The 16,748-nt window shown below is 38.0% G+C and overlaps 1 protein-coding gene across 6 annotated transcripts in view; it reads right to left on the minus strand.

Annotated features, from left to right (window-relative positions):
• The window catches only part of baiap2b (BAR/IMD domain containing adaptor protein 2b), a 60,347-nt gene that overhangs the window by 1,355 nt on the left and 42,244 nt on the right, over positions 1-16,748 (minus strand). For 2 of the 6 annotated variants that reach the window (XM_055229350.1, XM_055229353.1), the window contains 7 exons: positions 15,746-15,898; positions 11,911-12,111; positions 10,331-10,493; positions 9,209-9,410; positions 8,378-8,458; positions 7,105-7,252; positions 5,145-5,182 (listed from right to left, as the gene is read on the minus strand). In XM_055229350.1, coding sequence (XP_055085325.1) covers positions 5,145-5,182; positions 7,105-7,252; positions 8,378-8,458; positions 9,209-9,410; positions 10,331-10,493; positions 11,911-12,111; positions 15,746-15,898 — 986 coding nt within the window. Of the gene's footprint in view, positions 1-755; positions 3,798-5,144; positions 5,183-7,104; positions 7,253-8,377; positions 8,459-9,208; positions 9,411-10,330; positions 10,494-11,910; positions 12,112-15,745; positions 15,899-16,748 lie in introns of those variants that run through there. The other 4 variants (XM_055229355.1, XM_055229354.1, XM_033985272.2 and 1 more) reach the window with 4 other exon arrangements.

Genomic DNA, 16,748 nt, shown 5'->3' on the forward strand with positions numbered 1-16,748 from the left:
GGTCCAAGGTGGTGAGCCCTCCACATAAAAAGTGCAGCTTTAAAACTATCATTAGTCTATATATTGTTTATATATTGCTTCACCAGCTTATTGCTCCCTTCTCTCTTCCTCTCTCTCCCTCATTCTCTCTCTTTTCCACCTCTCCTCTCTCTCACACTCTCCCTCATTCTCTCTCTCTCTTTCCTCTCTCTCCCTCTTTCTCTCTCTTTTCCACCTCTCCTCTCTCTCACACTCTCTCCCTCTTTCTTCCTCCCCTCTCACTTTTTCCTCTCTCCCTCAGTGACTACAGTCTTTTTATTATTTGTCTGATTAAATCTAAACGCTAAAAATATTATCACCAATTCATGTGTTTGAAAAATGTTTGTAAAATTAGTGCAAAAAAGAGAATAAATTAAAGTTGAAATCATAGACTGTATAAATGGACATAGCTAACCTGCTTCCCGCCACGCTCCAAATAGAAAGTGATCATGTTCGCACTTCCGGCTCCATCGACTCTGGCTCCAATTCACTTTCTATTGAAAAAACTGTGCCCCCTCTCTCTGTAACTGCTGCTGTCAGACTCATCATTTTGGTCTTAGAATGTTCGTATTAACCCGCTCTACATGATCCTAATGTTTTTATTCCACTATCGTGTTTGTAAATCGAGATAAGAACATTAGTCCACTTCTTTATACAGTCTACGGTTGAAACAGGGAGGAAGTGTCGCGTGAACATATTGTATTTTTATGAAGTAATAACTGAATTCTGAGGCATGGTTTGATTTGTAAATGAGGAAGTGTTTTATTCCGATTATAAATAACAGATTTTTGCTTAAAGACGACGTTAAACTGAGCACATTCGCCCTTCGTTTTCAGACAAGAGAAAAATCACAGTTTTCAGAAATAAAAGTCCAAAAGAAGAAGCCCCAAAACAGACATAAATTTCGAGTATATATTTGAGACAGATAGAAAGTGCATGTATCGTTTGAGTAGATATAATGAGACGAGCACGTGTTTGGCACAAGTTATGTTTATGTACAAAGAACATTCCGGTCACATTGATACATTTATTTACTCAACCCAATCTCACTATTTCCATTTCTGCAAATCACTCCAGACCTCAATGGGAAAAAAACGGGGAAAATCAGAAAATTCATCTAAAAAATTGTATGTTTTCTTTTTTATTTGTGTGATTAAACATCCCTTACACTGTTTTTTTTTTTTTTTTTTTTTTTTTTTTTTTAAGGGCCCATTTGACGCCATTTTCTCATCTATGTCATAATGTTGTTTCCTCATCACAAACAGACCTGGAGTTGTGTTTTGTTTCATTCACACATGTTTAACACGCAAACCCTGCATATTTCAGCTGAGTTCTTCTCTCAAACTGAAAACACTCTGTTCCACCTTGTGATGTCATCATGTGGCAATACAGAAAGTGCTCCACTGTGTTTTTCAACTCCACACACCTTCACTAGAATAATTTTGATCATTTGATTCAGCCCTGGAATTGCCAATCTCTATAGAAAACAAAAGATAAAATGTAGCTGTTAACTTGAAAACTACCACTTCATGACATCACAAGGTGGAACAGAGTGTTTTGAGCTTTGGAGATGTTACAGACTAACAATAAAGTGTTACTCAAACATGTGTGAATGAAACAAAACACAACTCCAGGTATGTTTTTGAACGCATAACAACATTATAACACGGCTTAAAGCTCACAAGAGTCCATTTTGTGTAATATAGGACATTTAAATACATTCATAAATAATTGGACACAACATGACTGAATGAGAGTGATAAAAATACAAACTGTGTGTACTACAACGGGCTCACCAAAATGTGAAACTATAGCTTAAACCAGTAGCAAAGTAGTGTAATATAGGCTTCAAATAGCGAGGTTAGCTTTCAGCAGAGGCGGGGACTTGCAGGTCGGGACTTGGACTCGAGCCACCATTTTGAGGACTTGAGACTTGACATGATAAAATGGACTCAGACTCGGGACTTGACTTGAACTTGAGCCTTGCCACTTGAAACGATTTGATGCTTCTCCTCAAAAAAAAAAAAAAGCACTTCTATCTGTGCAGTTGATCATTTCAGAGCTTCATTTTAAAGGAACAAACTGGAACATGTCTAGGGATGGGACAATAAACACTATCGTTTATCGTGATAAAAAACGTTGGCAATAATCGTTCGTGGGACATTTTATATAATCGTGATAATCGCCAACAAAGATAATCATAATTACTTCAACTGAATGTGCAGAAAAAAAAACCCAGAATTGGGCCCTCTTCCTGTTAATTTGTATTAGAGGGGGGCCCATGTGAAGCGTTTTGCCCCGGGCCCCAAAATTTCAGTCGACGGCTCTGCTCATCCATAATATTCTCCGTTAAATCGTAGTTGTTTTCACTGGTAACAAAGTACAATATTATAACAGTTGTTTAAACATGGAACTCACTCATAATATTAAAGTTATAATTATTCATATCCATAATCCGAACTACATGAAACTACATGAAGAAATAACTATTACTACCCAACAAAGTAGTATATCTAAAATACTATAATTATTGTATTGTGTTATTTGAATATTGTTGCATCTATATTTGTTACCGTGACGTTTTTAGGTAGTACAATTTTGTTTTAAAAGCTTACAATATAAACGGCAAAAATACAAGTACAAGCAGTACTTTGCTCGGTTTAAAGACTTAAAGACTTGACTCAGAGCTGAGGACTTGGACTTGGACTTGGACTTGACTTGGACTCAACTTGGACTCGCCTGTCTGCAGTGGTGAATGAACTACTCAGTTTTGTTTACTTAAGTAAAAGCACCGATACAAAGGAAAAGGTTACTCAAGTAAAAGTATTAAAGTACCTGTTTAAAAATGTACTTTAAGAGTAAAAAGTAAAAGTATTTCATGCAAGTGTTAAATGTGGTGATATTGATTAAATAATGAGACATATTTTGGTCGATAGTAACAACATGAAGACATTTCTTAATTTTTTTAATGAATTTGGTGTATTTATTTTTGTTTTGCTCAAAGCCGAAACTTGAAATCAAAAACTTTAGTCCCGATGGTACCGCGAACATTTTAAAAATAACCCCTCAAATCATATGAAAAGTACTTTTTACTTGTCAGTCCTGTTCAAAATTGTAGCGGAGTAGAAAGTACAGATACTGCTCTGAAATGTAGTGACGTACAACTGAAAAGTGTCCACTGTAAAATTTACTTAAGTACAGATACCAAAAGTACAGTACTTTACTACTTGTACTTCATTATCTTCCACCACTGCCTGTCTGTCACTTGGGACTTGACTCGGACTTGAGCCCAAAAGACTTGAGACTTGCAAAACAACGACTTGGTCCCACCTCTGGCTTTAAGCACCATTTGAACACAGCCATAGCATGTTGTAAAAACCAATATATATGACGTAGTAATTTGCAGAAACAAGTACTAACATATATAACAGATTGGGTTGTGCTTAAAGTCATAAAATCAAGATTATCAAAAGCTGCATTCACTGTTCAAAGTTTAAATTCTAATCCGGGATCAACACAGTCCCCTCTTTTCAATGTCTGCTGGAAGTTCTAAACATGCATCGCAAACAAGCTAAAGTGCTCCCAAAAATGGCAGTTTGAAAGAAGTGTCGAGTCACAGCCATTTTTTCCCATTTTTTCCTGGTTTTAGTTGAAATCCGAACCAGGAAATCCGAGGAGGAGGAGGAGGACTACGTGAAGAAAGACCAGTCCTGAGTCTTATAGCTTCAGTTTTGTGTTTCGTTTCTCACACTGTAGAAATCAGTTTGACCTCTGTTGAACTGCGGACGAAAAAAACCACAAATGCTGCAAATTTCCAAAAATTTCAAAATACGGGAATTTCAAGAAAAGAACTCGGCGACCGGGGCATGCAAAGGTTTTCAGGAACAATCTTCACAATGTCAGACCCGCGGAGGACCCAAACCAAATACAAAGATGGAATGAGATGTTAAAAGGCAAGACATTACACACTGAAGGGAGATTTTAGCGTAAAGCTGCACTGTGTAACTTTTCTGGTAGAGGCTCTGATAGCTGCTTGTTTCTATAGAGAGGTCTTTGCTTTGCCTGGAATTTTCTACAGCATGGCAATAAACCTATCCATTTGCAAAGGAACAAGTCAGTGACGCTACAAGGCCAAGTTACAGGTCAGATTTGTGGAGAGGAGGCCACACTGACAACGAGAATGTATGCTTTTAAGGTATTTGTGAGCAATAAAAATACTTGAGATTGATACGTTTTATGGCGTATTTCAGGCAATGCAGTAACATCTCCATGGAGACGATTAGGTGGTGGATCCTGTACCCGAAAAGTAGTATAGTGCACCTTGAAATGTCAAACTTATTTCAATAAAATGCAGTTAAAATCAAAATATTTTTTCCTAATAAGCTTGTCTAGTCTTTTTATGTTTTCATTTTTATTTTGACAAAGTTATAATTTTACTTCCTGGTTGGACCCGAGCAGCAGATGTGATGTAAGCAGAGGTAACGCCACTGTGACACCTACAGTACAAGTATAAAGTACAAAACCAATACTACTGCTACTACCAATACTGATACTTCCCCTACATGGCTACTACTTCTGATCTGAGCACTACGTCATTCATCCACAAAAGTATTTCAAGGCACGCATTAAGAATATAATTATATATATATATAAGAAAATCTCCACTTCAACAGTGTAAACATTGAAAATGAATTATGGGTTTAAGCTGAAGCAAGCCAAAGTAAGATTAAAATAAGTAAATAAATACATCTCAGTGACTCAACATGATCCTTAAATTTACCCAGCATGCAACCACACCACTACAAAAACCTCAAAAAAAAAACATCTTGGAAAAAATACAATTAAATAGAGACAACAAAATGGTGTACCATGCAAGACCCTGGACAGTTACATAATATTACTTCATAGTTTAGGCTCCACCATCTTTATTTTACCATTGTTTCATTTGGTTTTAAAATAAGTTTTCATTTAATTGCCAAAAATAAATATTGCATATTTATGTAACTAATTAATAAAAGCTAGTGCTAACTTAAAGTAAAATATATTTTAAGATGGCTGAACTTAAACTGTGAATTTTTTGCATCAAGTAGAATTATAATTAGTGTTAGAAAGTAAGTGGTTCTTACCTTGTTGGGAAACGTGGCTCATATTCTTCCACCCCCTGCTGAAGAAAAATAGACAGACGCAAATTAAGATTCTTCCAAATAAATTTTGATTTCAGAAAATACCTGGCTTTTATTTATTTTGTATGTATTATATTTTAATTATTAATTAATTAATTAATTATTTATTTTGAATTGATTGTATTTTATGTATTATATTTTCATTATTATTATTATTATTATTTTACTATTTATTGTATTTGATTTATTTAAAAAAAAAAAAATCTATTTTTTTTCTATTTCTATTCATATTTATTAAAAAACTTTGTCTTTTGCTATGGATCAGACCTGGACGACTGGGAGATTACACAGACATATTTATTGTATTTTATTTATTTGTTGTTTGTTTTAGTTATTAATGTATTTGAACGGGGATAATTAATAACCCATTTCCACAGCTCTATGTTTCACCTAAAGCATCTGTCACTTCTTTATTGTATTGGAATTTTACTTTAGAAATGTGCAGTTACAAACTACGCCACCAGATGGAGACAGAGAAACATGTAACGATACGAGATCCAGCTCTGTATCACTGACCGCCTGGTTTAGATGGTAATTATACTGATTAAAGTAGTTGCATAAAACGAAAACGAAAAGACTCAAAGCTTAGCAATACTTAAAGGTGCACTACGGAACTTTTCTGGAGCTGATTCTGTCATTTGATCATCGCCACTGGGATGTTATTGCTTAGTCAAGAATGTTCTGCAATATGCCTTTGAAATTTGTATCTCCACTGAGAGGCTGGAGATGTTACCAACCCAAGTTACAGGTCAGATCTGTGGAGAGGCGACCCCATCTAAAACGACTTAATAAAAGAACCAAGTCAGCTGAATTCCCGTTAGAAAACTGTGACGTCACTGTAAACGTCATTACAGCAAAGGGCCGTGGAGCTGTTGGCCACTCCTATGCGTAGCTGAGGATCATGCTAACGAGCTTCAAAGGGTAAATGAGAAGGAAACAACTATAACGTGATTAAAATCTCTGAAAAGTCAATTTTGTATAATAGGTCTAGGCTCCAAACTTCCACGTCGCTATATACTGTTACTGGAGCTGTTAGCTTGTCACATCTGTGCAAAGGAGAGGAAGTGTGTTTTAAATGTCAGAGCTAGCTTCACCGTGTGATAATGAGAGCATCGCCCACCACACAGAGTCCAGGTGAGAAGTGGGACGTTGTATAAGCCTTTGAATATTAACCACGCAACACCGAGGGAGCAGTGCAAGCTACTTAGAAAAAGAGCCTTCAATCAGGACAGTACGGCCTAATGCAATTCAAACATCAAAGAAAGGATGTTTTGTAACAAGAAAACTTTCCACTTTCAAGAACAAGCATAGACTGTATATATAAATGGACACAGTTATATAGCCACTAGCTCCTGCGTTTCAAATAGGAAGTGACAATGGGCGCACTTTAGGCTCTATCGACTCTAATTCACTTTTAAAAAATTCACTATATGGCATTAAACATATCCGTTATGCATTTATGAATACATTTTTACTGACAGGACTAAGCAAGGTCACCTCTCCATAGATCTGACCTGTAACTTGGCTCGGTGGTGTGACCTGCTTGGATTCGGCAAGGTCACATAGTTATTTTTGGTACAAATGAAAAAAAAAATCTGCTTCTCGTGAGTGATGTGCTGCTATCCATAGGGGGCGCTGACACCTACACGGCTCTTTGTTGTGATGACGTTTATGGCGACGTCAGCTCCCACTGGGCACAGCAGTTTTTTAACATGAACATAAGCTACCTTTTTCTTTTATTGATTCGTTTTAGATGAATTTTGCGATTTAAAATGTGCAAATTATAACATAATGATCCACGAGTGTCAGATTATAACTATAGAGTAGATATGAGCACAATAGGTCGTCTTTAAGAGTTCAATTCTCAAATTAGATTTGATTTAATAGTGTCCATGCTCCTGACCTGTGAGAAGCCTGGCCCGGCCACACTGTAGGGCCTGTGTCTATGCAGAGTCTGGGAGTGCATCCGGAGCGTATAGTCTGGAGTGGGCAGCGGCACGTCCTCTCTCTCCAGGAGGTTACCAGTGCTGCTGCTCTTGCCGTGGTGCAAACTGAAACCAACACAACAGCAAAGGGTTAAATCAATGCAATTAAATACACTTTTTAGGGCAATGTTTGTAAAAAGCAAATTGAAAATCGAAATTGATACATTTTTGCTGCCATATCCAGCCAACACTTTTTTAACTACATGTGTCTCTTTATTGTATTGTATTTATTTATTTATTTATTTAATATTTATTGTATTATATTTATTTATTTAATATTTATTGTATTGTATTTATTTATTTAGTATTTGTTATATTTTATTGTATTTATTTTCTATTTATTGGATTTTATTTATTTAGATGTAGTTATTGGATTTTATTAATTTATTCATTTTCTATTTATTGGATTTTAAAAAATTTATTTTGTATTTATTATATTTTATTGTTTTTTTTGTTTTTTTTTACTTAATTTGCATTTATTGTATTTTACTTATTTATTTTCTATTATTATATTTTATTTATTTGTTTTTTTCTATTTATTGTATTTTATTTATTTATTTATTTTGTATTTATTATATTTCATTGTATTTTAATTATTTAGTTTGTACTTAGTGCATTTTATTTATTAATTTACTTTCTATTTATTATATTTTATTGCATTTTTTTACTTAGTTTGCATTTATTGCATTTTATTTATTTATTTATTTTTTCTAAATATTGTATTTTATTTACTTAGTATTTTTTGTAATGTATTTATTTATTTATTTGCGTGTTTGTTTTAGTCATTACTGTATTTGAACGGGGGCGATTAATAACACTCCTTTTTCTACATCTTTATATTTCCCCAAAAGAATGAGTCACTTCTTTATCGCATTTACACTTACACATTTTACACTTTCTCTGTGTCTCTTATTTTTTCCAACCAAATGTTTCCTCGTCAAAAACAAACACATGAACCAACACAGACCTGTCATGAAACATTCAAATAGTTCTTTCATCGTGTTTATTTATACACACAGACTCTCTTTCTCATGGGTGTCCTGTTTAACTCCTTGACGGTAATAGCTAACCACATAAAGCTAACCTAATTCTGTTAGCTCCTATGCGCGGCTGCAGTCCTTGTGCCTTCTGCTGGCCAAACTGCAAAAATGTTACGATGAGAGACAAAAATGTTATAATGAGAATACTCACTTGTGAACTCTGAGATGCCTCATGGACTCGGCCTCTGCCCCAGTAATGACCCGAGTGTAGGAGAACGGGAACCAGCCGCGCCTGAAGAACATAAATTTTACTCGTGAAATTCGTAATGTAAACTCTTCAATGTGCCACTTATTTTGCTAAAAAACTGCTACCTTGCTAATGGTGACAATAATCTTTATATTTCCTAATCATTATCCATGTACTTTAACCATAGACTGTATAAAGACGTGGACTAAGTGACTGTGAGTATCATAGCAACCAACGAGCCAATCCGAGCGCTTAGCAACCTTGTCAATCAAACCAGTTGCTAACGCTAACAGGAGCGACCTCAGAGAAAGAAGGCAGCTGATTTGTCTGTTATTAATGTTCTTTTCTTTTAATTACAGACACAATGGCGAAATAAAAACACCAGGATCATGTAGAGCGGGTTAATACGAACATTTTAAGACCAAAATGATGAATCTGACAGCAGCAGTTACACGGTGGCTAGCAGGTTAGCTATGCCCATTTATATATACAGTCTATGGTTTTAACTGCCAAAAGACTGATGCAAAATGAAATATGTACAATACGGAGGTAACATTGGGGTCGAATTGTAACTGTATTTTTTCTGATTGGTTCATTTCCCTTATGGGACAGTAAATTAACTTAAATAAGGGGAGCGGAAGGGGCTAGCGGTATGTCAGAGGGGCCGAAACGTTGTACTAACTAAAGTGAACCAACAGTGAAACAAAGTGCGGGAGTCTTCTTAAAACCTTCAAACCAACTCTACTGACAAACCATAACCTGACAGACTTCAGACTTGTGAAGTAACTGACTCACATTCGCGTCTTCTCGCTCTCCCCGTAGTGCCACCCGTCCCTCGCCTCGGGCACAAGGAGGGTGATGACATCGCCCTCGGAGAAGCTCAGGAGGGTGCTGTTGTCGCCCGCCGCGTGGGAGAACACCGCCTGAACCCGAGTCCGACCGTTCCTCTCCAGACCGGCCGCCATCGAGCTGGAGCGAGGCAGTGTGCGCGTCTCCACTGTGTGACGAAAGTATCGATAAAGTTATTCAACAGGACATATTATGCAAACTCGACTTTTTGGAGATTTGAACAATAGTAAAAGAACTGGACAGAAAGTTGTTGCTCATCCAAGCCGTTTCTTCAGTTCTGGTCAGATTACGGCTGGACACTGCCTTATATCTGTCTGAAGGGAGGAGCTAACTATACTGAAACTAACACACCTGTTGTTTACAGTTTCTGCCTGTATGCTAGGTCTAATTAAATGGTATGAGAAGGACACAATTTTTGTTAGGAAAGACAATCCATCTTTGAACAGGAATATGAACCTTAGACATCATCTATCTCCTATTTATAACTCCACCCTCAGACCTAAATCTAAACAAAGAAAACAATAGAGCAGCCATTAGGGGCTTGAATGATTATACAAATATGACTCAGGCACAGTTCACAGTTTGTGTAGCTCAATAGACCTAGCTAACAAACAGAAACTATGAACAAGTAGGGGTTTTCAGATAGATATAAGGCAGTGTCCAACGGTAATCTGCCCAGAACTGAAGAAGCGGCTTGGAGTCATACTTAGTGTAATCATTCAGGCCCTTAATGGCTTCTCTCACACTTAGATGAGCAGTGAAACATCTTCACGCTAAAACTTTTAAAAACATTTTTCTTTTGCTATGGCTCACACCTGGACGACTGAAACATTACACAGACAGCTTTGAATTATGTTATAATTGTTGTTCTTTCTCATTCACCCTTTCAAAGTTGTATTTAAAGTGATTCGTGTCTGAGTAATCTTATTTTTCTGCTCTGATCTGCCCCTGTTGTCACCTCCACAGGTACTGCTCTGTACTTACTCCGTTCTTGTTGCATTTTACTTTCTTAATCGGTGACCTCCATATCGAAATTTAAAAGTGGAACAGAATGTTTGAAAGTCTTACTCTGAGCAGCCTTGTTCTTCTGAGGAGCAGCCTTTCGTACAGGGAGGGTGTTGGAGTAAACCTCGTGTCTGTGCGTTTGCGGCGAAGCTTTTCCCTGGGAGACTTTGGCCTCCATCCACTGCTGGTAGTCATCTGCAGCGTGAGCGCCGTTCATGACTGGCATCTACAGAAGAAGAAGAAGATTTACAGTGAAAACATAAGAGGGTGAATCTTAGGGATACACCGATCCAGCTTTTTCAGCTCTGATACCGATTTCGATTCTGTGGGTTAAAGTATGTGCCGATATCAACCGATACCGTATCAGAGGCTGAAAGCAGCATTTATTATCTTTAAACAAAAATAGAATAAGACAAAACTGATCCAAACGTGTTATGAAGTTGTTATTTATCTCTCAACCTACAGAATAGCTTTGTTTAAATCAAAATTCAAACATTCTGAGACTTTTAGGCCAATTATGACCAGTAAAAAGTCTTATTATTACATCAGATTATATGTCCCAATGGGATAGAATCGATATTTGGAAATCGATATCCGATCCAGCAGACGTTTCAGTATCGGCAGTGCATCCCTCGTGAATATTTATATCTATATACACGTTGGCTTTAAAATATATAGTCCATTTGTTTGTTCATTTAAAGCAACGCTATGCAACTTTCTGGAGTGTTCACGTCACCTGCATGAACACATGGAAATAGAAAGTTTAAACCATACTTCGGAATATTCTCCATGGATGTAGATACTGTAAGTTTAAAGCCATACTGTGGGATATTATAGTTGAAGAAACAACATTTCCATGGAGACATGAGGGAAGGGGGCACACCATCTAGCCAAATAGGAGTCAGGTTTGTGGAGATGCAAACGCGCTCACAGTATGATAAAAAAAACGCAAAAAATGTTATATTTTTTGGCTAAAAAGTTACGTACTGGGGCTTTAACTGTCGGATTTTTCTGATTTTTCTGACCAGACTTTTTGATATTTGTCTTTTCAAATCAAACTAGCTATTTCTGTGGTAAGTAACTTAAGGATGGATTCACACTCGGTTTGGCCGAGTTTAATCCTGATGTAGATTTGGTCCTGGTCCAGTCCTGGTTTAGTCCTGATTTAGTTCCAGGTTTGGTTTCTGTTTAGTCCTTATTTTTACTGTGTTGTATATTTCATAGATCTGACAGACCAGTGAGTTTTTAAGTTAATAATAATTATGTATTAGCTGCCAATTAATGGGCTGAAAATCTGTCCGTTCACAGCTGTTACATAAGATTCGCCGCGGTAACCAGGTCGAAACAGGAAGTAGGTCAGGAGAAAATGATTAATTGAACGTCTATGTTTGGATTAAACCGGAACAAACAAAACCTCTGGGACAGCGAGAGGAGAAGAAGAAAATGTGCGATAGAAAGTAAAGAATTCGAAATCTAATGACAACCTAGCCTTGACAGTTTTCAGTTTCAGTTATAGGCGCCATTTTGAGGACTCTTTTCGATTCAAAAAGAGAGAATGTTTTGTTTTGAAATGTTCATTGGAAGCAATACATATTTTTGTTTACTTTGACACCCATGTACGTGCTGTGATATACTGTACTAACCTGTTGGCTCATGGCTCCTCCAGCTCTGAGGGCCGCCAGCTCAGGGGGCAGGGGCAGCGCTTTGGCCCCAGGGAGAGGCTCCGAGATGGGCATGGCTCCACTCATCTGCTGGGCCAAGAACATGGCACGGTCCGGCAGTTTGTTTGGCTCTGCACAGGCCTGCTGCCACATGGGGAGCTTCTGGGACAACAACTCCTTACCCTGGACAAGAGAGAGAAAGAGAGAAACAGGGAGGGAGGGAGGGAGGGAGAGAGAGGGAGAGAGAGAAAGAGAGAGGGAGGGAGGGAGAGAGAGAAAGAGAGAGGGAGGGAGGGATAGAGGGAGAGAGGGAGAGAAAGAGAGAGAAAGAGTGAGGGAGGGAGAGGGGGAGAGAGAGGGAGGGAGGGAGAGAGAGGGAGGGAGGGAGGGAGAGAGGGAGAAAGAAAGAGGGAGAGAGAGAGAAAGAGGGAGGGAGAGAGGGGAGAGAGGGGGGAGGGAGGGGGAGAGGGAGACAAAGAGAGAGGGAGACAGAATGAGAGAGGGAGGGGACGAAGAGAGGGAGAAAGGGAGAGAAAGAAAAACAGAAAGAGAGGGAGAGAATGGGAGAGAGAGGGAAAGAGGGAGGGAAAGAGAGGGAGAGAGTGTGTGAGAGAGGGAGAGAGAAAGAGGGAGGGAGAGGGGGGAGGAGGAGGTGAGAAAAATAGGAGAGAAGGAGAAAGCAATAGAGAGTGAGAGAGAGAAAAGGGGGAGGGAGGGAGAGAGAGAGAGGGTGAGAGAGGGAGTGAGAGAGAGACAGAGAGAGAGACTGTTATTTGGGTTGGGAAAAATATGGTGATAAAAATATAATTGTGGTCTTATTCCTGTGATAATATGCTGTTTGTTTGAGCTTAGAGCTTTATTCAAGACAATGACTTTGATCAAAGAAACTTTCTCCCACCCACACCTTCTGTTTGTCCACCTTAGCAACAGTGACAAGTTTAACCAACTGCAATGAACTTTCAGAAGAAGTGTGTGACTTTTGTTACAATATTAAGATGCTAGCGTTTACATAAATGATGATACAATTTTAAATCTACTCCTACAACATACCGAAACTACTACATATGAGTACTATCTTCAACTACACATTGATGAATGAATGTTACTGATATGTTATGTTCCTTGTACTACTATTCTTACTACAACTACTACTACTATTCCTACTACTACTACTACTACTACCACAACTACTACTACTGCTGATACGTACTATTACAATTTAGAACTACTATCTGATACTACTTTTCACGAACTCTGCATCCAGTGCTACAAACACATTACCCCAGAGTGATTATCTTATAATGAATGTCAATGAGGACAATTATAAAAATGAAAGATCAACTTGTGACAGGAGCCATTTTAAATGACATTTGGCAAATATCAGGTGACGCAGTCAGGCTCAACGGTCAAAGTTTAGTATCTGGCAATAAACAACTCAATGTAATTATTATCTTTAAATATTAAATGTTACTGTGTGAAAGTATTTTATAATACAGTAAGCCATATAAATAAAATGACTATTATTACTATTAATACCACTACTACTATTAATCCTACTACCACTACTACTACTACTACTACCTATTAATACTATTACTACTACTATTAATCCTACTACTACTACTATCACTATTAATCCTACTACTATTATCACTATTAATCCTACTACTATTATTACTATTAATACCACTACTACTATTAATCCTACTACCACTACTACTACTACTACTACCTATTAATGCTATTACAACTACTATTAATCCTACTACTACTACTACCACTACTATTAATCCTACTACTACTACCACTGCCACTACTACTTCTACAACTACTATTACTACTACTATCACTTCTACAACTACTACTATTATTAATCGTACTACCACCACTACTACTACTACTACCACTACCACTACCAATACCACTACTACTACTACTACTACTACTACTACTACTATCTTAGTTTTAATAGGGGCCCAGTGATATCTTCTCTCTATAACTAAATCGGTTCGCAATGAATACAATATTATTAAACACTTCTTACTTCTTATTAGTATAATTAGCCACAGCTGTTAAAAGCAGGACAGGAAGTGATGTCGTAGCTGTATTGTATAACTTCCTGCTGTTAGCATGTTTCAGCGGCGGTTGCGGCTGTCTGTCAGTGATGCTTCAGACACTCACTCCCACTCGCTCCATCTGAACTCACTGTTCCTGCAGAAGTAGGTCATCTCTCCCCCTCCCCACACATCTACTGTCAGCCACTCATTTATGGAGTCCAGCCAGGGACAAAATTCAACCAAAAATGCCACTTTAAGGTGCACTATGGAACTTTTCTGGCAGGCGGTCCAGTACTTACTTGTCCCCACGGAGCTGTTGTATGGAATAATCCGCCGAATGGTTTTAAACTTATGTAATATTGCAAGTATTTTATTATGAGTGGTTTAATTGCTCAAAAATACCTTACATACGTTGTGTTCATGTTCTTGAATTTGAAAATGGAAGCAGGGGCCTTGAAACGGTGGGGTTTGAAACATATGATCCACAAATGTTGAACCTTCCTTTTATGAGAATGGCTCCACAAAATTGCCAAACTAATCTTGTGGTTTATAGTGCTTTTAGCGTACGACAATCACACTGAAGCTATTTGTGAAAAAAAACAACAACATATTTTTCTTTTGTTTATTTATGTGGACAGAGACGATGCTGAACGTAGTTTTTTAGACTGTATAAAGAAGTGTGATGACACCCATAGCGTTCAATTCCAGTCAAATGAAGCTCATTGAGGCTAGCGGTTATAAGGGCCAATTTGGAGCAGAGTTGCATATTTGGACATCCAACCATGAGTATCGTAGCAACCAAAGAGCCAATCTGGAGCGAGCCTGTTTGATAGAAGTAACGCTGTCACTCAAACCTGTTGCTAGAGGAAAGAAGGCGCCTGATTTGTCTGTTATTAATGTTCATATCTTCATGTACTGACACAATAGCGAAAGTAAAAACACCAGAACCATGTAGAGCGGATTAATACGAACATTTTAACACCAAAATGATGAGTTTGACAGCAGCAGTTACAGAGAGATGGACGAGAGAGTCGATAGAGATGGATGCGCGGCCATAATCACTTCCTATTTGGAGCGCAGCGGCTAGTCGGTTAGCTACGTCCATTTATATAAAAGTCGCAACAAAAGACAATAAAAAAGCAAACCAATTACAAAGATATTAACCATAAACCAAGTTAATCAGCAAATTCTACCATAAAATTCTGACCTGTCCTTCATCTCAGTGTCAAAATAGAACACAGTGGTGAACGCAACTTATTCTTATTGCAAGCGGCTGGCCTCCCCACAGATCTGACCCGTAGCCTAGCGGCTTACGCAGATAGATAAGGTAAATGCTGTAGATCAGGGCGGTCCAAACTACGGCCCAGGGGCCAAATGCAGCCCTCAGACCAATTTTTGTTGGCCCTCATGCCTCCTCCTAAACTGGCCCAATTGATCAGGAAGTATTTTTTACTACAAACTGAAGAGATTCTACCTCTATAACCTGAAAAACATCACATTGTATTGTGACAGAGACCTGAAAATAATCTTCCAAGTCTTATTAAAGGTAAAATGTCTCTGTCAAACATGTGTTAAATCCATCATTTGACTCCCTGTATCGACACTGGTCTATGACTCTCTGCTTCAAATATATTTCAGTGTGTGGCCCTTGGTGAAAAAGGCAACACAATACCATCCCTGTGAAGTCAAGCAAGTGGCGTATCCAGCAGAAAACTTCCACCGTGCAACTTTAATTCATCCAGGCCACAGTTGGATCTTACCTTGCCGTGGAAGCCGGTGGTGTTTTTGGCCAGAGCGCACTGCCGATCGACCAGGAAGCAGTACCTCCGACGCTCCTCGGACAGCGCATTCTTGTATCCCTCTGCGATGTAGTTGTCCAGCTCGCTCTGCTTGTTGCTGATGGCTTCAACGTACTGCGGAACCAAAATAAAAATGAAACGTTAACTTTATTCTTCAAAAGTTTTCCAGCAGGAGAGACTCGCACAGGTAAATGAGTCAGTGGCGAAGAGTAGTTTAATGAGCAGATAAGCACGCCAGCTAGTTCACTGTGTCTCAAGGCTAACAGTGGCTTTTATTCAAATCACAAAAAGATTAAATAAACAACCTATTAGTATTCAAATTAATGAAAAATAAAGACTACCCAATTATTTTTATATGTCGAATACTTCAGTTTGTGGTGGTGTACGATTTTTATGCCTCAGAGATAAAACTGAACAGGAAGTAGTGACGCTAACAGTGAGGTTTCCGGGCGCGGTTCTGCACAGAGCCTATTCAGCGAGAAAAGTTAAATATTTGATCACTGGTTACACTTAAGGAATGATTAATTAACACTTAATTAGATATAAATAATGACTTAAATACTTAATACACTATGCAACTTTCTTTTTTCTGTGGAACATCCTTCATGGAGATATATATGGAGGAATAGTATAGTTAAAAGCAGGTACGTTGACAGAAATTTGGGGGGGACTGGGGCAAGAAGGCTTAAATGGGCCCCCCTCTAATATAAATGAATACGCAGAGGTTCCCAGTCTGGGCCCCTAAGTCTCTGGGACCCAAGACAACAGACCCCCCCATGAGAAGTAAAGGTTTAAAGTACTTTACTTAAACCTTTACTTCTCATGAATATAAAGTTTGGTTGTTCATTCATTCGTTCATAATGTTTTTGTCAGTCAACATTTCTTATATTTTATAGTTTTTTAACAACCTAACTATACTGGTTTGCTTCAAGGGACCGCTAGACTGTGAAATATCTTTGCCACT

The sequence above is a fragment of the Periophthalmus magnuspinnatus genome, chromosome 19, assembly GCF_009829125.3.
Source record: "Periophthalmus magnuspinnatus isolate fPerMag1 chromosome 19, fPerMag1.2.pri, whole genome shotgun sequence".
NCBI classification, from domain to species: Eukaryota; Metazoa; Chordata; class Actinopteri; order Gobiiformes; family Gobiidae; genus Periophthalmus; species Periophthalmus magnuspinnatus.